This window comes from Gossypium hirsutum, chromosome D13, assembly GCF_007990345.1.
Source record: "Gossypium hirsutum isolate 1008001.06 chromosome D13, Gossypium_hirsutum_v2.1, whole genome shotgun sequence".
In the NCBI taxonomy this organism is placed as follows: Eukaryota; Viridiplantae; Streptophyta; class Magnoliopsida; order Malvales; family Malvaceae; genus Gossypium; species Gossypium hirsutum.
Window position 1 is genome coordinate 52,654,524 of NC_053449.1, and position 24,188 is coordinate 52,678,711.

At 34.0% G+C, this 24,188-nt stretch overlaps 1 protein-coding gene across 5 annotated transcripts; it reads left to right on the plus strand.

The window, feature by feature from the left end:
- Window positions 1-558: 558 nt before the first annotated feature.
- On the plus strand, window positions 559-11,755 carry LOC107920662 (increased DNA methylation 1). Of its 5 annotated transcripts, XM_041109108.1 has the most exons (10): window positions 559-1,737; window positions 3,289-3,369; window positions 3,520-3,578; window positions 4,663-7,594; window positions 7,829-7,952; window positions 8,502-8,584; window positions 9,572-9,813; window positions 10,032-10,118; window positions 10,765-10,864; window positions 10,982-11,755. In XM_041109108.1, exons 4-10 carry the CDS (start codon window positions 4,679-4,681, stop codon window positions 11,360-11,362), a joined length of 3,933 nt encoding a protein of 1,310 aa, XP_040965042.1. In that variant the 5' UTR covers window positions 559-1,737; window positions 3,289-3,369; window positions 3,520-3,578; window positions 4,663-4,678; the 3' UTR covers window positions 11,363-11,755. The 5 variants fall into 5 exon arrangements, with proteins under 5 accessions (XP_040965042.1, XP_040965043.1, XP_016705962.1 ...); XM_041109109.1 differs by lacking the exon at window positions 3,520-3,578; XM_016850473.2 differs by lacking the exons at window positions 3,289-3,369; window positions 3,520-3,578 and having other exon boundaries at window positions 560-1,737.
- The last annotated feature ends 12,433 nt before the right edge of the window (window positions 11,756-24,188 follow it).

The following is a 24,188-nucleotide window of genomic DNA, read 5'->3' on the forward strand; positions in this document are numbered from 1 at the left end:
ATTGTGGTGCGTTTGCACGAAAGTTAAGAGAATCTCAACTCATCAGAGCTAAACGAGCATCCAAAAAAGCCTAATTTAAGGAAAAGAGTATTGTTTAGATATTAATTATTGGGTTAAGCCTTTTTTTTTTAAATAGACTTAATGGTTTAACTAATAATTTGATCAATGAAGGTACCAACTTGGAAAAGAAATAGTTTAGTACCACTTGTGACAAATAAAAATTAGGTATTAAGATGAAAAAAAGAGCACAATTTAAGTACTAATTTGTGGGTTAAGCAAACCATAGTCCTTATTCTTTGCATTCTAGACCTCTTCCAACACGAGCTCCAAACTCAAGAAATTATTATATGTCGTGAAAAATATTATATGGGTTATACCCCATAGCTCTTTATTACAAGAAACATGAGAAATTATTGTATGTCATAAAAAGATTATTTGTGTTATAGCTATTCGCTAAGTAGTTCTAAGCTCTCACACCCTAAGATAGGGCCCTTATTCTAATAAAAACACCAACTTTCTAAACTATCAAGTCACATTGGACTCGGGCTCAGACTCGGACAAAGCCTTTTTCAATACCACACAATCTAAAATTAATTGCTAAAACTCTATTCTAATACCAACTCCACATTCTCGGACCACTAAACCTAGCAGCTCTGGTGTGCCTGTTCCTAGGTAACTTCAATGTTATAACAATATGAAAACCTGGTTTTCCCCTCTGAACCATCCACCAACCTGGTTTTTGGATCCTCGACCCAGCTGTTTCATCGCGGTGTTCTGCTTTCAAATGTCTTAGCTAAAACTACCATCATCTTTTTCCTTTTTTCTTTGATGCTCGGTGCCCGCCTTCACTTCGCCTCACCAGTACTTACTACTTACTGCCTACTTGGCTTTACCAGGCCTGGGGATTCCATTAATTGATGGGTTTCTTTAGTTCTCCTTGGTGGTTTGTATGGCTCTTTTTATGCCCAATAGTTCTTTTGTGGCATGTTTCACAGCTCTTGTCTCCAACCTCAAAATGGGGAACTCAGCCATTGCAGGGTCTATCTTCTCAGGGTATTTTATAGCTCAACATAAGATGCCAAGTTACTGTATTTTCATACGTTATACTGGTTTGTTTGTTCAAGTTATTGAAATAATTTGAAGGAAAAAAATGCAATATTATAATGTAAATATAAACTGTATTTTGTTCGTTCAAAGGGAATAGATTTCGTTATTGTTTTTATCGAAATGTATCACTGCAAATATTATTGGTATAATATAATATAAATCTTATTTAGTAAATTTGAAAGGATTATTTATGTATACAAGCCTTATTTTAGTTAATTGGAACAGTTTTTTATTTGTACATTTAAAATGGTAAGTAAAAATACAATAATAATAAGGCAATTACAAAAGCGAAGTGGAAAGAGAGAAGAAGTACAAATGACATGACATATAAACTTACATGGAAGAATTTTCTTATTTTTATTTTTATTTTTTTCCGCCATTGCCATCTGTTACATTATGGAGCACTATTCGGGTTTTCCAAAGCCTCTTCAGTTTTAAAACTGGGGGCTTCCTTTATATTTTAAACTGATGAAGCCAAATGCAAAAAGGAAGCCTATATATTAAGATTCTCTCTCTCTCTCTTTTTTCTTTTTGTTTTTTGAGATGAATATATTTCAGTTTTTCAGCTCTTCAACCCTAAATTGAAGTTTGTTCTTCTTTTGCATGTTGATCAGGACATGCATTATAAAGGTGAGCTCTATTTTTTTTGTTTTGCTTTTTGGATAAAATTTTGAAATTTTGGGCGTTTGGCATTGGATTTCTGGGTTTTGATCTGAATCTTGTTTGCTTTTCTGGGTCCTGGAAGGATTTTCATTTCAGTTTGCATTTCTGGTGGTGTTTTTTAATTAGTTCAGGTTATATATGTTTGATATGCATAATAAATTGGGATGAAAAATGAACAATTTAAGCTAAAACGTAAAAGAAATTCAAGTTTAATTGCAACTATAGTTTTTTAATTTTCATCAATCTCTTTTGAGGCAGGTGAAATTAGGGAGGGGTCAATGATGTTCTTATAAGATAGACATTGTTAATTTTTATTAGAGGAAAGTGTACTGCTGATACTGAGAATGAGCATTTTGATTTTCTACTTTACAGTGCAAGTACATTTCTCTATTGATTGTGTTCTGAATTTGGATTTTTGTTCTGGTGAGAGTACGAGTATTCGATTTTCTTTATTTTCTGTTTCTTTTGTGATGGCTTGTTTTCGCATGAGCTGAAAGTAGCAGTTGTTAGTTTCGAAATGTAGGCAAATGTACTGTTTCATAACTCCATGCATGATAATGGTGATAATGATCCAATATGTCTGTTATATCTGGCTAGAAAAAGTGAAAAAGAAAGGAAAAGACATCCAAGTATAAAGTTGGAGTTGGACTTCTTTGTGTCAAATTGAATCATTCCGCATTTTTTCCGGTCACTTGGTCATTGAAAGAAGTTTGTCGCTTTATCAATCTTCTACATCTGGTTTCATTTTAAGTAGAAAGAAAAGAAGAGAGGTGCCGATTGGGGAAGGCTTTAAAAGCTTCATGAAAGAGTATATAGTTTGAACTGTATATTAAGTTAATAATACAGTTAAACGTTTGAAATCTTTAAGTTAATAATACATGAAAAAGCTTTAAGAAGCCTTCAATGGAATGATTTGCATATTTTTAGAAGTCAATTGAAATCTTTATGTATGTCACATTGATAACCAGTACGGTGCCGCCACATTCCATATTGGGAGATAGTGGACCCTATAGAAACTTAAAAATAATTGGTATTGATTGAGTGCTATCATCATTCATATAATATCAACTGCTATCGAACAAGTGGAATGGTAAGTGCATTTATAACTTTTTCTTTGAAGCCTGTATCACTTGACAGTTATATTTCTGTTACAGGCAACGTGATCTCCACATTTGGCATATCCAAAGAGAGAGAAACGCATGTTAACGTTTCCGAACCCATCATTTTAATCTAATAATACTTTTTTGCCACTTCTTCTGGTTTTAATCTCGTGCATATGACATGGAGAATAACCTTAATAGAAGGAAAACCTGGTTTCAGAAAGTAGCACCTAGTAAGTAATAAAGTCAAGGAGGAATTAGGTTATGGCTAATCATTATCTATGTATACTTTGATGGTTTGTTGTTCCCTATGCTGCCTGGTGGAATGCAATCATTCCTCAAGCATAGCTGTATCTTTACTGCATGTCTATTGGAGCTCATACACTTTCCTTTTTTTGTGGTTAAATGGACTCATCAGCAAAAGAGACTTCCATAAGTGGAATCTTTGCATACCACTGGAAGTGGATGGGATCCTACTTTGCTTGGTCTTGTGTTAAAGGTTAGTTGATGGTGCCATTGACAAACATATTTTAAAAGTAAGAACAAGATGGGGGGAAATAATGTTGTTTACATATTTATTTTCGTTTGTTATTTTTTTTCCACATGCCTTAACTATTGTTACTTTTCTCTTTATTGCACTGGTGTTCAGAAAAGACATACTGTTTGCTGATACCATGAAGCCTTTAGTTCATTTGAGAATGTGTCAATGTACGTTTCCCTCTTTTCTTTTCTTCTAAAGGCACACATAAGAAAGAGCAAAGAATGCAGATTATATAAGGAGTTCATGTTTTCAATTAGTGAGTCATTACTCTGGTTATAGCTAATCATAAATCTGATATCCAAATGGTTATGGCAAGGGAAAACCCAGTCTTTGGAAATAACAATTTTAATATTTCATCTGAACATCATGGTCTGCAACTAGTTGGTGGCAGTCTGTTGTTCTTAACCTCTTTCATCTTTTGTATCTATATATTTTTTCTTGAAAAGTCTTTTTATTCTTTAAAATAGAAAACATGAATGGTTCTATTGATGTTGTTGTTAAAATTTCTAGATGTTACATAACTTCTTCTAATGCAAGATAGGGATTTTTATGTAATTTGATACAAAAAAATGCAGTAGTACAGAAATGAACGCCGTTAGGTTATGTGTTCGGATGTGAGTCTGCATGAAAGAGAGAGAGAGATTCCATTCATGTCAAATTGACATTTAGTTTTTTCATTGCCCTCCTACTTGTGATAGTTTTAGCCAAGATTAAGCCAAAATAAACCAGTTGAACCTTTCCAAATGTTCTTTATCCCCCAGCTATGAAGATGAGACGTTCATATTTTCTCATTGGAACCTGATTTTATTAATGGAAAAGTTAGGGTTTTGAACATTTTAATGGTTATCATTCAATGTATTATAGTGCACTTTGAGTATCCAAGGAGGACAATTTTGGTAGTTTTCTTTGCTATTGTCTCATATGATTCCTTTATTTAAAATATTAACATCTAAACTACAACATGTTTTTAGGTTGTTTGTCTATTTTATTTTTCTTTATGATTTCTTTTATTTGGTTATTTATGGCTTGCTTTATTCGGTTTTTAAGCTTTTGTCTTCATTGACTTTAATGTTCATTTATGTTACCGCTTTATCGCAGAATTAGCAAATCTAGTCATACTCTCAATTTTTAATATTCATTTTTAATATTTTAGGATTATTTATGTTTTACAATTACTTAGGTTTTACAATTATTTAAGCATTTATTATGAAGTACAATATCTAATGCCTGATCTTATTGTTTGGCATATAGATCAGTCAAACCGGGAATGCATTTAGCAGAGATGTCGTTCAGTACATATTTTGAAGATATGCATGATGATGATTTTGAGGGGTCACATGATGAGCACAGTATTTCTACAGAAGTTTTCTCTGAAAATGATACTGGCAGAATAAGTAAAAAGTGTCTTGTTACTGGAGCTATTAATTTCAAGGATATCAAGAGTCCAGAAGCATCACTATGTTCTTACAGTGCAAGCTCAGCTGTAACAAGCCTTTCTTGCTCAAAAACTTTATGCCAGGAGGTTTCCAATTTAGCAAATGACAGTTGTGGTTGGGTTTCTGCATCAGGGAGCTTTCCTGAAAGATATGCTCTGGCTGAGAGAGATGACCAGAATGCGAGTTTCAAGCGAATGAAGCTTTCCACTGGTGAAGTTTCCAGGGGCGAAGCACAAAAGAAAAAGGCATTGAGTGCAACATTGCAGCAGAAGGAAATAGTTAGTGGCTTGTCCTCGACACCTACAAATTCTGTTTACCAGAGAGTTATGCCCCATTTAGTTGAATCATCTGCTGTAGAAATGGACAAAGGTGCTGAAAGGGAAGATGTGGATGTTACTAAGTCTAGAATACAAGACTCAGGTGCGAGTGAAGGAAAAGAAGTGGTAGTAGGTATAGCTATAGGTTCACCTGTCTCCGAGGAGAGTTTTGCATCAAAGGTTGTTGTTTCTAGTCCGGCAACTGCTTTGGTAAAGTTCGGGTCTCCTTTATGTGCTCAGGAAAGATTTAATTTATGCCAATCATTTGGAGTGGGCGGTTCTAATATTTCTGGGGCAACGGTGTCTAAGATGGATCCCCGTCCTCTTCTGCAAAGTCATGTTTTTCACGTACTAAAAGGAGCAGGCTGGTCTATTGAGAGACAGAAAAGGCCCAGTAGGAGTTATATGGATACAGTTTATAGATCACCCGAGGGGAGGCTATTTCGTGCATTCCCTAAAGTTTGGAGATTTTGTGGCCAGGTTTTGTTGGCTGATAGATACGACTTCATGCTGGAAAATGATGGTAAGAAATGGACTGACATGACCCAGTTCTGGTCTGATCTATTAGAGACATTGTTGAATATCGAGAAAGAAATTAACCAAACAAACCTTTCTAATGCATTGGCTCAACATTGGACTCTATTAGATCCCTTTGTTACTGTTGTATTTATTAATAGGAAGATTGGTTCATTAAGAAAGGGAGATGAGGTTAAGGCAAGAAGAAGTTTAGTTATTGAAAAGAACAAGAAAAATGATACTGTTTTGGCACAGAGGAAAAAAGTTACTATGAGAAAGTTCTGTTCTCAGGGAATGATGCCAACTCAGCATTGTGATTCTTCTCTGGCCGCTAAAAGTTCATTGACAATTCCCAAGAGGAACTATGATTTCTCTGAGGAGCTCTCTGGCAATGGAAGTTTGTCAAAATTCTATGGTAAAATGAGTAGTGGGGCAGTAAAATGTCTAAAAGATGTATCTAATATGACCGACCAAGAAGGTTCGTATTTGGTAGATACTGCGAACAGGTTAGAAACTTTTGGTTGCGAGGTCAAAGGTTTGCATATTGTTTCATCACATTCTTGTGGATCGGATAACACCTACGGTCAGCTAGTTAGTTCTCAATTTATTGATCCTGTTGCTTCTGGAGATGTTACCAACATGCTTCATGGTTTCAAATCTGTTTCCCCTCACCAAGATATCAACACAAGATCTCCAAGCTTTGGTAAACAAATGTCTTTATGTAATGGAGAAACTCTTAAAGAGGTTCCAGGAAATGTATCGGTTGATTCTCAGGAGGAAAAAGATAAAACATCTGGAGCTCTAGATGCTGGCAATGTCAGAAATCTTCCACAGCATTTACTGGATGACCATCCAAGCTACTTACTGGATGACTATCCAAGCTACCCTAGTGATAGCCTGATTCAGTCTGGGGATGGTGAAGATCAGTTTGAGAAGTCTGCTGAAGCTCTGAAGTTTGAAACAAACAATGAAAACTGTGCACAAAATGCTATTTTGAAAAAGAAGGCATGCAGGAGATCTAGAAAGATATCTGAAATAAGTTTGACCACATCATATCAAAGTGATGTTCTATGTTCTTATACTCCTGATATGAGTGAACAAGATATTGACTCATGCCAGGCTGACTTAAATTCAAAGGAGGTCCAAGAATCATTTGAAACCAAGGGAAGCCTACAAAAGTCCTCATCTCCTGGGCCTTCCCTATGTCAATTGGAGAAAAGAGGCTCAAATTTTAAGAGGATTTGTTGCGATCGTAATGGTTCTGAAAGTAGAAAGAAGAAATCAACTGAATTCCAAATTGAAGATGATGACCTGTTGGTTTCTGCAATTATAAGAAACAAAGACTTAAGCATGGGTGCCACCAGATCTAAATTGAAGGCCCCCAAAGTAAGAGCTCAGACCAAGTTCAAGAGAAAGAGGGGCCGCCCCAGGTTGCTTCCTCGAGTAAAGGGTAAAGGAAGGAAGCATGTTACTAAGATCAAGTTGAATAATGTTGGGTCCAGAACAGTGTTCTCATGGCTGATCCTAGCTGGGGTCATTTCACTGAATGATGTCATTCAATCTCGGAATCCTTATGATGATGCTATCGTTAAAGATGGCTTTGTTTCCTTGGAAGGAATAACCTGCAAGTGTTGCAACAGGGTGCTATCAGTTTCTGAGTTTAAGCACCATGCTGGATTCAAGTTTAACCATCCCTGCTTGAATCTTTTCATGGAATCTGGTAAGCCTTTCACTTTATGTCAGCTACAAGCATGGTCTGCTGAGTACAAGACCAAAAAGAAAGGAATCCGGAAGGTGGAAGCTGACGAAAATGATCGAAATGATGATTCCTGTGGTCTATGTGGAGATGGTGGTGAACTGATTTGTTGTGACAACTGCCCTTCTACTTTTCATCTGGCTTGCCTGTCTATGCAGGTTTGTCCTTTGCTGTGTTTTCATTTTGGGCTGTGACCCATGTGAATAGTGATTTTTTGCCCTTCTTCTAAGGTTGTGTAATATTTGCTTTAAGTATTTATGACTTAGTTTTGCTTCTGTATTCTGGAGAGAATATAGATTACTCTGACGTTTCTTTCCAAAGTGTGTAGCTTTGGTTTATTCTCGTTATTTTGGCTACTAATTATTTCATTTGCTTCAATTTGTTGCTTCCAGGAACTACCTGAGGGTGATTGGTATTGCTCAAATTGCACTTGTTGGATATGTGGGAATTTTGTTAATGATAAAGAGGCTTCAAGTTTGTTTGATGCATTCAAATGTTCCCAGTGTGAACACAAATGTAATTCTCCTCCCTTCAGCATGCCATTTCCTCTGAAAAGATTAAATTATCTATGAAGACAGCGTGAGAAAACAGAATTTTAGATATTTTAAGAAAATAGTTTAGGAGCTGTTTTAGGACAATAGTTTAGTAGTTTGATTTCTCTGATTTCTTTCCTGTTTTCTTTCATTTATTAATTCTGTTATTTAGGGGAACAATAATTTGGACGAATAATCTTATCTTACATGTGAGGCAGGCTAACATTTCCTGTTTTAAAGTTTTTTTTCTTGATTTAGATTTTTCAGTGAGCAAAACAAAAAAAAGTCGGTTCAAAGAAAATGTTAAGTATTCTTTGTCTATTTTGTTTCTTGAAAACATTAGAAATTGTAAATCTACTTCCACAACTTCATGTAGTAGTTTCATGAAATCATTATGGACGTTTTATGTATTTACCATCTCTTTTTTTTGGTTTGTTTATTTTTTATGTCTTTGTGTATGTCTGTGTGTGTATGATGCTTCTCTTGTGATTACCGTTTCTGATTTTCTCATTATCACAATATTTGTAAACAGATCATAAGGAATGTCTGAATGATAAATGTCAGTTCAAAGAAAAGGAATCGAATACTTGGCTCTGTGGGGGAAGCTGTGAGGAGGTATTTTTGAGATTCAAATATCTTGACTCTGATTATGTTGCAAAGGATCTGTTGGATTTAGCTTATTGAAAATGCTTTCAGTATTCTTAACATGAGTTAAAGTCTTTACGCTTCTTGTACTTTGTTTTTTGTGAGTATCTGGTTATTTTAAATCAACAATTCAGTAGGTGTGGGATGGAACATCTCTTGCTCATTCCACTGGAAGATAAAGTTGGGCCAGATGGACCCAACTGCACCCTGGAGGAAAGCAGGCCTTTGAAGCGACACTTTAATTGTATTCCATAAGCTGCTTAATAAATGCTGTCTTTGCAGCTTTTTGAAGTTTCTCCCCAATAACATTTCTGCAAGGGCTTTTAAACTTTTGAATGCAAAGCCAGACAACAGTAGTGCCTACCCATGCAGTGCAGGCTTAGCCTATGCGCTGAATCCAGATCTTCTTATAACTCCTCTCTTTAATCAATTTTTATGGTGTAAAGAACTTGCTGAAACTGTTTCATTAGGTTTAGGCTAAGCCAAACTGGGAGCCTCAGTTAAGTCCCTTCTCTAACACTTTGTTTGTCCATTTTCTCTGGTTTACTTTCAAACAAATGGTAGCTGCCTAGTGTTTTTATTTTAAAGTTGGTTGGGTGACTATTTATGTCTTTTTTCTGTCTTTGCTCCTTATCTGGTTTGCTAACCACTTTGGATTTTGATTTGTCCACTAGTTTAACTTTTGTTTAATTATATACTTATTTCCATTTTTTTAAAAGGAACAACATGTTGAATTTTTAGGCTGCATCTCAGCTTTTGGACTTGGCAAATTTATGCAATTCATGTCAACTGAAGTGTTCCATCCTGCCATTATAAAAGATCTTGGCTTTGAATGATCTGTTGTACTTTTAACTCACTTTATAGCCATTTCGTTAGCCTAAAAGGCAACCAGTTGCTGCACAGATGCTGACCATGATTCTTTAGAAGTTCTAATGCAAGGTTCACTGGTATTTGCAGCTATACTCAGGTCTTAGTTCTCGACTTGGGATGATTAATCACCTCCCTGATGGCTTTTCTTGGACACTTCTTAAATGTATTCATGAAGATCAAAAAGTTTACTCTGCTCAAATGTTTGCCCTGAAGGCAGAATGCAACTCAAAATTGGCTGTCGCTTTGTCTATCATGGAAGAATGTTTTCAGTCTATGGTTGATTCAAGAACGGGGGTAGATATGATACCCCAACTCTTGTACAATTGGGGGTGAGACACCCAGTCTTCTTTTTTAATTGATAAGTTTCCTTTTCATCCGTTATCTTCAACATTACGGGTTTGGCTTTTACATATCTACACAACATTTTCCTCCTTTTTAGTGTCATCCAGTTCTTAGACATGTTTCATTCTACCCTGCTCATTATTTTTTATTTCCTGCTTGCAAGGCTGCTTATGATTTGTGATCCTTTTGTTGTTTAAATGATCAGGTCAGATTTTGCACGCCTTAATTTTTTTGGATTTTATTCTCTTGTCTTGGAGAAGGATGACGTGCTGATATCTGTAGCATCCATCAGGTAGTATTTATGTTCTTCAGACGTACTCAATATTTCAATAATTTCTTTAACAACTGTAAACAACTCAGTATGCTATGTTATCCCTTGTTTCTTTCCGAATGTAATATGCATCAAAGCTTTTATGAGGAATACCTTTTTTTTCTAGATATATTTTTCTTGGTGTCTGAATGGTTAGCATTTATAGTATATTGTTATGATGGTTTAAGAAATAGGATGCATTTTGGAGTCAAAAATACAATTATAAACAAGTTTAGTGGAATTCTTTACTAGCAAAAGTATGGTTATCAATTATGTTGCTCTCTCTGACTCTTTATTTTTCTTGAAGTAACCATGTTTGAAGCATTATGGACATGAGTTCAAAAATACTCTTTAAGGATATTCCAAATACATGGAAAAGTTAAGAATAATTAAATATTTTTTATATCCAGTATTTACACCGAGTCTGAGTAACATAGGCTATTAAGATAGTTTGAGATGGAAGTAACATGGGTTATTAAGATAGCTTGAGGTGAAAATACTTATTTAGCAAATTAAAACTTTCGAAAAAAGAATCTCACATTTTCCGATTTGAATATTTTAATCTGTTTCAGACCTATTTGGTGAACAATTCTGTTTATGTTCAGTCTTTCTCTGCTCTTTGGTCTAGGATTCATGGGGTTACAGTTGCAGAGATGCCTCTCATTGCAACTTGCATCAACTATCGTCGTCAAGGAATGTGTCGACGCCTTATGAATGTTATTGAAGAGGTATTTTATGCACAACTTGTTTCTTGAATCTAACACTGTATATTGACATCATTGCTTATGGGTTTTCTGTTTCGATACTATTGGGTTGTCCACCACCTGGATCCATGCTACCTCTAGATGCTCATCTCATTCAAGGTGGAAAAGCTGGTTATAACCGCCATTCCAAACTTAGTGGAAACGTGGACCAAGGGTTTTGGCTTCACACCAGTGGAGGAGGACGAAAGAAAAATGCTTAAGAAGATCAACTTGATGGTGTTTCCCGGAACGATATTGCTTAAGAAGCCCTTGTATCGAGAATCAACTGATATAGTCATTCACTCTGTAGGAGATCAACCTGAATATAAAGCCATTGCCGAAATAGGAACTGAGCTTGCCGGAGACAAGAACCTGCAAGAATCAGAAATAGATGGTATGAAGGAAATCAAAACCACTGATGCTGGCAAAGTGGTTGAAAAACCAGCCTTAAGAGTTACAGAAACTACTAGACCAGTGCTCTGACCATAATCGTTGCTCAGCTGAGCCGGTTGACAGGCTCAACGTTGGGCCATGTCGAGAAACCCCTGCTGCAGAACTCTGCAGCCCAAATTGAGAGTTGTAATGAAGCTGGTACTGAGCCGAAAGTGGAGTTCAAGCAGCAATTAGTAGAAAAGCAGTGGTGAAATGGATGAGAAGGTAAGTAGAAAGAGAATAATATAAACAGTAGCTGAGCGGAAAGAAAATAGTTCAGATAGCCATAACTTTTGGGGGGTTAGTTCCTAGTTTTAAGACTTTATATTATGATTATAATTATTTGCAATGAGACACAGATTAATGTAGAAGAATAGGTGCAGCCTGCAGAAGAAAAACTCGTGAATTTTGCAAATGTTTTAAGTAGAAATAATATTATAAAAACCTGAAATCTCCAACCATTTTTTCTAAGCTTGAATTTAAATTTTTAAACATTTATAATTATTTTTTAATGATTTAATGCATTTGGTTCATTCAGCAAATTCTAATATTCCTTTTTATTTCTAAGTTTTACAAATACAAGAACAAACAAATGTAATCAAATCAGTACAACAGGTAGAATCCAGTATCATAATCGAATTTTTTAGATGTATAGAAGTGATATTTTAATTCAAATTTCAACACTGATGATATGTTTAATTTGATATTGGATTCCAACTTGTATGGATGTATAATAAGTTCGAATCCAGTATCAACCCTTTTACACCACTGCTATTCCATTCATCACCCCACTCAACACCTTCCTTAAACACTAGACCGCACCATTGAAATTGTCCTACCTTTCAAACCCTAACCGCAAGAAAGCAAGGATCCTCAAGCTTAGACCAAACAAGGACCTTTTTGGAATAGTAAGGTTTCTATTTCTTTTTGAAATTGATAAAATAGTCTAAAAACTTTTTTTCTTTTTTAAATAAAGCAAAAAAAGTTTACTTTTATAAAAAACAAATGATAATATGTAGTTTACTCCCTAAACTTGTTCAAAAGTACTTAGTTGATACCTAAACTCATATTTGTTGGTACCTCTGCACTAACAACGTTAGCTTGTACTTGTCGAAACCATTTTTTAAAAACAAAAAATTTAGGTTGTCGACTTTAAAAAATGAAAATTGGGAGTTGCCACCAATCTTTTATTAAGGTGAGATTGGATCACCTAAAAAAAGGCTTTGGTCTACGAGTTTTAGAAAAACGGATCCGGGAGTCAGTTACGTACGAGGAAGGATTAGCACCCTCGTAACGCCCAAAATTGGTACCTAGTTAATTAATTAGTGTCTTAGTATCAAAAATTTGAAAAATATAATCCTTAGCAAAAACTTAAAAACGTTACTTATTAAGACCCTTATCATTTCGGAGAAAGAAAATGTCACACCCAATGCGTTAGGGCATAACATTCTAATTTCCTCAAAAATGAATTAGTCTAAAACTTGTGTAATAAAAATTTAAAAGAATATTCATTTGTTTAAGATTTAAGAAATCACGGCCCAATACGTTAGGGCACAATTTCTCAAAATCCCAAACTTGAAATATTTCCTTTATTATTATTTTTTCAAAAAATCTTTGTCTCAAGAAATCAATACGTCACATCCAATACGTTAGGATACAACATATTTAACTCCCCAACAACAAGCTTTTTATTTTATATATTTTTATTAATGAGCAACCCTCGATCGTTGGATTTAACGAAGAAAATCGAAACTCAATAAGTTAGGGCTCAATTTCCTTGAAAATCCTAAATACGAGTGTTATCTCAATTTTGAAAATTGTAAAATCGAAAAAAAAATGATGTGATGCTACATTAAATATAAAATGTAATAATAAATACAACAATTGCATAGAAATAAACGAAATTAATGTACATAAACAACGACATGTAAAATATCAAATGAATATAAATGAAAACATACATCAATAAGCAAATAAAGGAAATAAACAAAAAAAATGAAGAGAAAAAGGTACAAAATATATATACATTTGAAACTATGAAGAATAAAAGACATAAAGATAATTTACTCATAAAATTTTGGGTTATAAAACTTATATATATATAATACTTAATGCATTTATGAAAACAAAGAAAATATAAATATATACATATAAAATATATTCATGCATTTACAAAAAAAAATGAAATATATAAGTATAATATAAAAACGTGGAAAATATTTATAATAAGCTTTGAATGGAGTATAAATATATGTGTATATATTACAAAAATGTATAAACATATAAAAATCATAGAATATGGGCAAACGCATAAATATTATGAAATATAAATGTGTATATATATATGTATAAAAAAATATGAAAATAAAATAATAATAAAGTATGTATATAATATGTATATATATTAAAACATTTAAAATATATATGTATATATATTAACATGCATATGCGCACATATATGTAGGTATAATAATATATAATATAATAATAAAAATAATAATAACAAAATTAATAAAATAGACTAAAAACCTAAAATGAAAGATTAAGGATTAAATTGAAAATCAACAGAATAAAAAAAATGAATGGCCCGATTAAAAGGCGCGAATAACTCATAGGGCACGAATGAGAAAATATCTTCATCCTTTGAAACGCGTCACTTTATTAGGGCTAAATAAAATAAATAAATAAAATTCGCAGTGGTATCACCTTCTCCCTTTTTAAAAATCGTAAATAAGTAAAAAATAATCGAAAAAGAAAAAAAACAGTAAGCCACCTTTAAAAAACTTCCAATCGTTCTCCCTTTTTTATTCTTTTCTTTTTTTTTTTTACAATGAAGGGAGAGACCTCTATTTATAGCTAAGCCTCCCCAAATCCAACGGTACAGATCAATTACATCAACGGCTAAGATTAAAGGGTATCTACAAATTAAATCTCTAAGATTACAAAATCATATCTTCTAATATTGTATATATCATATCTAAGATTGCATATATCATATCTAAGATTGCATATCATATCTAAGATTGTATATCCTCGAAAATTATGTTTCCATATGTGAGCCCGGGCTAAAATTGGGTATTACAGCTGTCCCTCTTTGCTCGTTGTCGTGTAACAGGAACAGAGCAAAGACTTTAGAAATGACCAATTTTTGCTCGGTCACACTGGATCTTGGTGCTCTTCTTCTTCAAGCAGCCACATCCATCCTACTGCATCTTCAGAGGTATAGGAATTGGTGTCTCGATCCACTCCACCGCAACATCGGAGAGATAGGATTGGTGACTCGTAACTTTTAATCTGCTTAACTGTAACTTCAGAGAGATAAAATCCATCACTCTAATCCACTCCACTACAACTTAGGGAGACGAGATTTGTTTATTTAGTCTGCTTCACTGCAACTTCAGGAGGATAAGGCTTGTTTACTTAGTTTGCTCCACTACAATTTCAGGGAGATAAGACTAGACGCAATCTGCTCTCTGCAACTTCATAGAGATAAGATCCAAGGTTTTGATCCGCTCCACTGCAACTTCAGGAAGATAGGATTATCGGCTCTAATCTGCTCCACTGCAACTTCAGGGAGATAAGATTTGCCATCTTCAGTCTACCTCACTGCAACTTCAGGAGGATAAGACTTGCTTGCTGAGTCTGCTCCACTGCAACTTTAGGGAGATAAGACTAGATGCGATCTGCTCTCTGCAACTTCAAAGAGATAAGATCCAAGGTTTTAATCCGCTCTACTGCAACTTCAAAGAGATAGGATTATCGGCTTTAATCTGCTTCACTGCAACTTCAGGGAGATAAGTTTTGCCATTTTCAACCTACTCCGCTGCTGCTCAGGGAGATAAGGCTTGGTGGCTTAAATCTTCTTCCCACTATCTTGGAAAGATAAGATTTACTGTCTTTGATCTGCTCCACTACTGTTTAGGGAGATAAGATCTACAATCTTCAACCTTTTCCGCTGTTGCTCAGGGATACAAGGCTTGGTGGCTTAAATCTGCTTCCCACTATCTTGGAAAGATAAGATTTGCCGTCTTCGATCTGCTCCTCTACTGCTTAGGGAGATAGGATCTACAACCTACTCTGCTACTGCTCAAGGAGACAAGGCTTTGTGGCTTAAATCTGCTTCCCACTATCTTGGAAAGATAAGATTTACCGTCTTTGATCTGCTCCACTACTGCTTAGGGAGATAAGATCTACAATCTTCAACCTTCTCCGTTGCTGCTCAGGGATACAAGGCTTGGTGGCTTAAATCTGCTTCCCACTATCTTGGGAAGATAAGATTTTTCGTCTTCGATCTGCTCCACTACTACTTAAGGAGATAGGATCTACAACCTACTCCGTTGCTTCTCAAGGAGACAAGGCTTTGTGGCTTAAATCCGCTTCCCACTATCTTGGAAAGATAAGATTTACCGTCTTTGATCTGCTCCACTACTGCTTAGGGAGATAAGATCTACAATTTTCAACCTACTCCGCTGCTGCTCAGAGAGACAAGGCTTGGTGGCTTAAATCTGCTTCCCACTATCTTGGAAAAATAAGATTTGCCGTCTTCGATCTGCTCCACTACTGCTTAGAGAGATAAGATCTACAATCTTCAACCTTCTTCCGCTGCTGCTCAATGAGACAAGGCTTGGTGTTTCACCGGTTTGTTCTCTGGGGAACATGACCTGTATAATTCATTTTATGAACCTAATCATGCTTAATGATTAGGATGTCATGATCAGAATGAGTCCAATGCTCCTAACTAGGTATGTATGAATGATGTTTGCATGAATGCGGAATGTCATTTTTTTTACAGCGATCCTTCTTTATCATTGCTCGACATTTATTAAGGTTTTATCACTGACGAGCCGTAACGCCTTCGCTCAGCTAGCATTTCCATTTAGTCAGATTGCCCCTACTGTAAACTTCAAAGTTCAATCCACTAGGACGCAAAATTTGTACCATTATTCTCCCACTGCAACCCGAGGGTAGACATATACAGATTTTTCTCAATTCACTCATATCACAATTCAAGGCTACAAAATGTGAAGTTCTTTGGTCCTTTACACTATGCCTATGGTGTTGTACCAAAGGCTTATGCTCAAATGAAGGCTTTCTTCTCCGAGGGAACCTTTTTTTATTTCCTGGTGATCATTCTTTATTTAAGCCTTATCACCGACACGACATCTCGTTATTTTGCTCAATCGATGCTTTTTGACAACAAAATCCAAAGAGAAAGTCCTTATTTAGACTCTTCATTCTCAAATTTCCAACCTTTAAACTTGGTGCATTCTAAACAATAGTCCTATTTCAGGTTCCTGTATTATTTAGAAACTTCTAAAATAATATGCAAAACTTCCATTGTGAAAGTTTTATTAGTCCATTAATCATTATTCCAATGCAACATGCTTACAAAAAGGTCATAACAATGGATAAGAATAAAGTTAATTTTGAGCATAGCTCGAAAGGAATAGATTATCAAAAGTAGTAAACAAAGAAATTGATTGGGAATATGTATCTTTGGAAAAGAATGAAGTATTCCAAGAACAACAAATTCAATATAAATAGTATAAAAATTGGGTGCCCCAGATATCGTAGCTTGAGCTTCTCTGTACAAACTTTCTGAAGACCATTCTGAGTTTGACATGTGTTTAGGAGATCTACAGTGCTTTGTCGATGCCTCAATATGTCGCCTACCCTTTCCTGTTAATTCAGGTATAGCAAGATCATCATATGCCCTAATCAAAATCTGAACTGCTCTGATTACCTCATGCCCCATTCTGATCAAATATTTGAGCCACCCTTTTCGGGTTTTCAACTCAAATCCTCTTTGGTCTCAAGGCGTCCTTTGCGGATTTTCACATTGGCCTCTCCTTTTGCTTTTTTTCCCTTTTTCTTTTCTTTCTTTCTCTTTTTTTTTGAAAAATTTGAATCTAAACTCATAGGATTAGGCATGTCCCTGTTATCCCTTCTGATTAAAATCGATGTTTTTCAAATAAGGCCTCCCACATAAGATCTTTTCCAGCTTGGGATGAAGTTCTTCTTTGTATGGGAAGGATCTTCTTCAGTACCAGGTCCCTCTCAAAGAATTCTATAGGGTGGACATTTTTTGTAAACTCGTATCATTTGCTTTTGGCACATTTGACCATGATGAATAACTTTAAACATTCATCTTCAATCAGAATTAATCCAAAAACTCAGAGAGAAAGAATCTTGTCTTCAATAGGCAATACCGCAATGGACCCAGGAGAAAGGCATTGCCCCAGCGGATTTTTTTTTTACGATTTGGCATTAATCGCGAACAGAATACAAACCTTTGATATTGTGCTATTGTTCAAATTTAGTACATTGTCAGATATGATCTTTTTGGGGTTCCATACTAACATAAGATTCTTCAAGAATTTGCTAACTGTCGACTTTATGACATTGGCATATGATGCAACTTCCACCCATTTAGTAAAGTAATTGACGACCACAAAGACGAATCGATGTCCGTCAGACTCTTTTGGCGAGATCGACCAAATGACCTTCATGCCCCACATAAGGAGAAGTCATGTATCCCAATGATTTTTTTGTAGGGTAAGATTCGTTTCTCGACTTGTTCTACCATCCTTAACAGGTCCAGAAATAGGTTACGATCTATGTCATCATCAAAGTCATGAGATCCCTCTAAACACATGTCTCGCTCAGAAGGAGATTCTGAGTCAGTAGTAGCGTCACTCATGTCATTGATATCTGGGGACCCATAGTAAGCGCAAAAGAATATACAAAAGAATATGTGAATTTATGAATAATTATTTGTATAATATAATTATGAATTAAAGAATGATTCAAAAGAATGAAAGAATAATTATTCACATGAAAAGAATGGAAGAATATTTGCTCAAAATGCAAAGATGTTTTTCATTAAAATAATAACATTCAGACATTAGCCTATTTCACAAAAAGTTCTCATTGCTTCTAGGCTAAAAGCAACAAGTGTTCTGAGTATTACTCTAAATAAGCTCTAAAAACTAAAGGGATTTCTTTCATAGTCCAATTATTTAGAACACTTCCAAGTTGATGAGGGTGAATATCTAACAATGACCCTTTTCAGTTGTCTTCATGCACGGCATTGATGTGAATGCTTCCTAACACTTCTTCATACATTGCATTCACCCCATCATCGATGTGATTGGGTAGCAGATTTTCTGCACTGGATGAACCATCAAATTTGACAACGCCTATATTGATGAGTCTTTCAACTAACTTTTTGAAGGCAATGCAATTCTCTACTGAGTGCCCCGTAATTCCCACATGATAATCACATTGCGTGTTTGTATCATACCATTTAGGGTACGGAGGTTGTGGGGGTTTTGAGTAGAAAGGTGCAACAACGTGCGCATCGAATAAGTTTTGATACAGCTCCTTATACGCCATCGGAATTGGTGTGAACTAGAGCTTCTCAGTACCTGGTTTCCCACCAGATTCATGCTTTAAAGGACTCTGATGTCTGGTGGTTTGTCTTTGGCCGGCCCACAGTGATTGGTTTTGTGTGGCCTTTGTTATATCGGCCTGTATTATCCCCCTTATTCCCCCTTTCTCTTTAGGGCCTTTATAGTATTTGAGTATTCTACCCTCGCCTGTTTTATTTCTGCTGGATTATCAAGAGCAATAGGATTGACTAAATTGTTCTTCAGGTTGGATCTTGAGTCTGTCGGGCGATTCATTGGTGTTAAGGTATTGGTCTGATATTGCTGGGATTTGATAGTAAGGGGTACCCCTTGTGGGTGCATATCTGGCTGGACACTTATCAGGATAAAATTTGAGAGATAATTAGGGTCTTCTTTATCCTCCCTAAAGTGGACCACTGGGCTTTCCTCTCTTTCTAACCCTCTAGCCAATAACTGGGTTAACTGGTTTATCACACTGCTTTGGAATTCTAGCATCTGATCTTTCATATTTTGTTGAAATTTGGTCAATTGCTCTTGCATCTGTATTTTCATTTGCTCTATTCTTTCCAATCTTTGGTCCATGCCTCCTGACTTTGCTCGGGTACTATAACGGTGTTTGGCAGGTTGGTTGGTTTCCAAATTAACTGAAGAATGATTTTAATCAATTAGGCTCTTTTAGTGGATTTTAATGCGTATGATGTCATGTAACGCGAATGCATGCAATGAATGCATAAAGAGATGTTGATTCTGATTCAATTCCATTTAGAAAACTTTACTAGAAAACAAATCTCTTTACATAAAGTGGATATTTATACGGCCTTGCCCTCATAGGCGAAGATATTCGATCCTCTTCTTCATTCGAGCGTTAAGATAAATCTCACGAACTCTTCAAAAAAACGTCTCTTCTATCTCCTTTTTGCTCGATCCAGGCCGTAACTTGTTGCTCACTCATCCTCGTGATGCTCGTTGGCTTCTCTTTAAGAAGGTTCAGCAGCTCTCGAATAATCTTTGTCATCTTGAATCCCTGGGCAATGGAGCCATAGTCGTGTAGTCCTCCATTAAATTATCATCTTTCTCTTATCACATGTTCTTGGACCATATTCGGACAACCATATTATCATCCCCTTTATCAAGAAACCCATTTCCTTATGACAAGCTCTCTATTTAGCAACTGAACGTGAATCAACACCTCTTTTTTAAGATGCAAATGCAATGCAATCATAATAAAAACAACATAAAAAACAAGTTAGTACAAAGTAAAAGCAAATGAATAAAGTACCTACTCGGGAAACCACTAGGGTTTGGTGTAATTATTCCTAAGGTGGGCAACTAGGGTTCACTATATGTAGTTTGGCTCTAAGGTAAGGGTGCCTGAACTAGCAGATTCCTCGATCCTCACCCATTATAGGCTTATATAGATCAAGTTTGGTTCAAGGGAACACATTTTCCCTATGACTATACAGAGATGATAATCTCACGAAGGCATAGGTACCGATATATTCCAAAAGCGATCCACTATCCTATACGGAGGTGAAAACCTCACGAAGGAATAGTTTCTCACTCCCACTTAGAATGGTAAAATCATTCAACTCATGTAATGAATAATGCAAATATCAATTAAGCAAGAAAATGAATGGATGCACAATGATCTCATGATTTTTTTAATTTATTTTCTAGATAATAAGACAGAAATTAATCAACTTTGTGGCTTGACTCTCGTATGTGTCTCCAGTGGAGTCGCCAAGCTGTCGAAACCATTTTTTAAAAACAAAAAATTTAGGTTGTCGACTTTAAAAAATGAAAATTGGGAGTCGCCACCAATCTTTTATTAAGGTGTGATTGAATCACCTAAAAAAACGGCTTTCGTCTACGAGTTTTAGAAAAACGGATCCGAGAGTCAGTTACGTACGATGAATGATTAGCACCCTCGTAACACCCAAAATTGGTACCTAGTTAATTAATTAGTGTCTTAATGTCGAAAATTTGAAAAATATAATCCTTAGCAAAAACTTAAAAACGTTACTTATTAAGACCCTTATCATTTCGGAGAAAGAAAATGTCACACCCAATGCGTTAAGGCACAACATTCTAATTTCCTCAAAAATGAATTAGTTTAAAACTCGTGTAATAAAAATTTAAAAGAATATTCATTTGTTTAAGATTTAAGAAATCGCGGCCCAATACGTTAGGGCACAATTTCTCAAAATCCCAAACTTGAAATATTTCCTTTATTATTATTTTTCAAAAAATCTTTGTCTCGAGAAATCAAACGTCACATCCAATACGTTAGGATACAACATATTTAACTCCCCAACAACAAGCTTTTTATTTTATATATTTTTATTAATGAGCAACCCTCGATCGTTGGATTTAACGAAGAAAATCGAAACTCAATACGTTAGGGCTCAATTTCCTTGAAAATCCTAAATACGAGTGTTATCTCAATTTTAAAAATTGTAAAATCGAAAAAAAATGATGTGATGCTACATTAAATATAAAATGTAATAATAAATACAACAATGGCATAGAAATAAACGAAATTAATGTACATAAACAACGACATGTAAAATATCAAATGAATATAAATGAAAACATACATCAATAAGCAAATAAAGGAAATAAACAAAAAAATAAAGAGAAAAAGGTACAAAATATATATACATTTGAAACTATGAAGAATAAAAGACATAAAGATAATTTACTCATAAAATTTTGGGTTATAAAACTTATATATATATATAATACTTAATGCATTTATGAAAACAAGGAAAATATAAATATATACATATAAAATATATTCATGCATTTACAAAAAAAATGAAATATATAAGTATAATATAAAAACATGAAAAATATTTATAATAAGCTTTGAATGGAGTATAAATATATGTGTATATATTACAAAAATGTATAAACATATAAAAATCATAGAATATGGGCAAACGCATAAATATTATAAAATATAAATGCGTATATATATATGTATAAAAAAATATGAAAATAAAATAATAATAAAATATGTATATAATATGTATATATATTAAAACATTTAAAATATATATGTATATATATTAACATGCATATGCGCACATATATGTAGGTATAATAATATATAATATAATAATAATAATAACAAAATTAATAAAATAGACTAAAAACCTAAAATGAAAGATTAAGGATTAAATTGAAAATCAACAGAATAAAAAAATGAAGGGCCCAATTAAAAGGCGCAAATAACTCATAGGGCTTGAATGAGAAAATATATTCATCCTTTGAAACGCGTCATTTTATTAGGGCTAAATAAAATAAATAAATAAATAAAATTCGCAGTGGTATCACCTTCTCCCTTTTTTAAAATCGTAAATAAGTAAAAAATAATCGAAAAAGAAAGAAAAAAAAAAGAAAACAGTAAGCCACCTTTAAAAAACTGCCAATCGTTCTCCCTTTTTTATTCTTTTCTTTTTTTTACAATGAAGGGAGAGGCCTCTATTTATAGCTGAGCCTCCCCAAATCCAACGGTACAGATCAATTACATCAACGGCTAAGATTAAAGGGTATCTACAAATTAAATCTCTAATATTATAAAATCATATCTACTAATATTGTATATATCATATCTAAGATTGCATATATCATATCTAAGATTGCATAATTATATCTAAGATTGTATATCCTCGAAAATTATGTTTCCATATGTGAGCCCGGGCTAAAATTGGGTATTACAGTACTAACGTAGCATTAATTACCTATCTTATAGTGACATGTGGTAGCCTCTTAATATGACACGTAGTGGATATAAATTACAAATTTTAAAACTCTTTAATTTATTGCCATCATTCATTATTTTATTTCTTATCTTAACAATAAGGTTTAAAGATTTTTTTTAAGAATTATTATAATTATATATAATTAAAGACATTAAAACATTCCTTTCCTATGCTTAGTTACATCATTTTGCCACTGAATTTTTAAAAATATTATGCAAGCATATGGAATTGTTAAAACAACAATCAAGGTTGGTACTACTTATTTTTTATGTTTAGCAATTCATGAGACATATATATGTACCGATACACATGAAAGAAAGTTAAATCCTATTCCATTTTTAATTAAATTTTCTTGTTATTATATTTATAAGCTTGTTTGCTTTTACATAAAAATAATGTTTAAAGATATTTAATATTTGTAATAGATATTTTAACATAATTTTATTGTTTTCAAAACTCTGTAACACTCTCTAATTATATTTTGAATTTTAGTGTTGTTTAATCTATTAATCATGGATGTTCATCTAATGATTCATATAGTGAGATTATTTGTTTCGTGTGAGTTGTAAAAAAAAATCTATACTTTACTTTATTTTTTATTTTGTAATGAAATTTCAAAATTATCTAAAATTAAATTTCAAGTGGACCAATGTTGAACTAATTTCATTATAAAAATTTAATGTGTGCTGAAAAAAGAACACAGAAAACAACTGTTCCAACCATCAGAATGAGGAATCATGCTCTTAGAGAGTAGGGAAACAATAATAATACTACATTCAAGAAATGCTAATTTAGATCATTCCACACTCAACCAACACATTCAAGAAACTGAAACAATGAAATCTACCAACACTACAAAAATGATCTTTAAGAAATAAATTAAAGAAAGAAAGAAAGAACCAAACAAGACAAGGTAATTAATATGCAATTAACCCCCCAAAAAAGTACCATCTTTCCACTTAGAACTTAAATCTTTAGTCTTATATCTCAATTCAACATCCATAAATCTATTTGCATTTTATAATTTAACTATCCAAGTTCTTTCTTGTTGAAATCCTTGGAATCTTGCTTCTCATTTTCCTTTTACAGTTCTTCGTCAACCTTTTTCTTCTGGGCTCGTAAGAGCGATTCATAATAATCAGCATGAGCCTTCATACATTTTTGTAGAGTTGAGGTTACGTACGTGTTACAGGCCTAATAGTGAAGTTAAGCTCATGGATCAACAAATAGATAAGTTCTGGGCTGGTTGACAGATGAGTTGCTTGAGAGTTTGAAGTATCAATATTTTGTTTGTTTACTTTCAGTTTCACTACTACAATTTATTTCTTTTTATTTCTTATTTTTAATATTTCCTAAATTCTCTTGATAGCAATTTAATTTTATATGTTTAATGTACCTAATCTTGGTCAATTTTTGAATAGAATGCTACTAAGCTTGTGATTTCTTACTTAAATTTTATTAGGGACATAATTGGAGTGCCGAAGTCTAAAAACAAACAAAAATGGGGCTAAATTGGAACAAAAAGTAAGTTGGGGGTTGAATTCAACTATTTTTGGGCTAATAAAAATATCAGACTTTTGACTTTGACAAATTTTATATTTAGAAAAATCTGATTTAATGGATGGTTGTTAAGCATGATTCTAGGCATAAATCATGTGGAATTGGTTCTTTGAGGGGTGTATATAAAGGTTTGTAATTGTG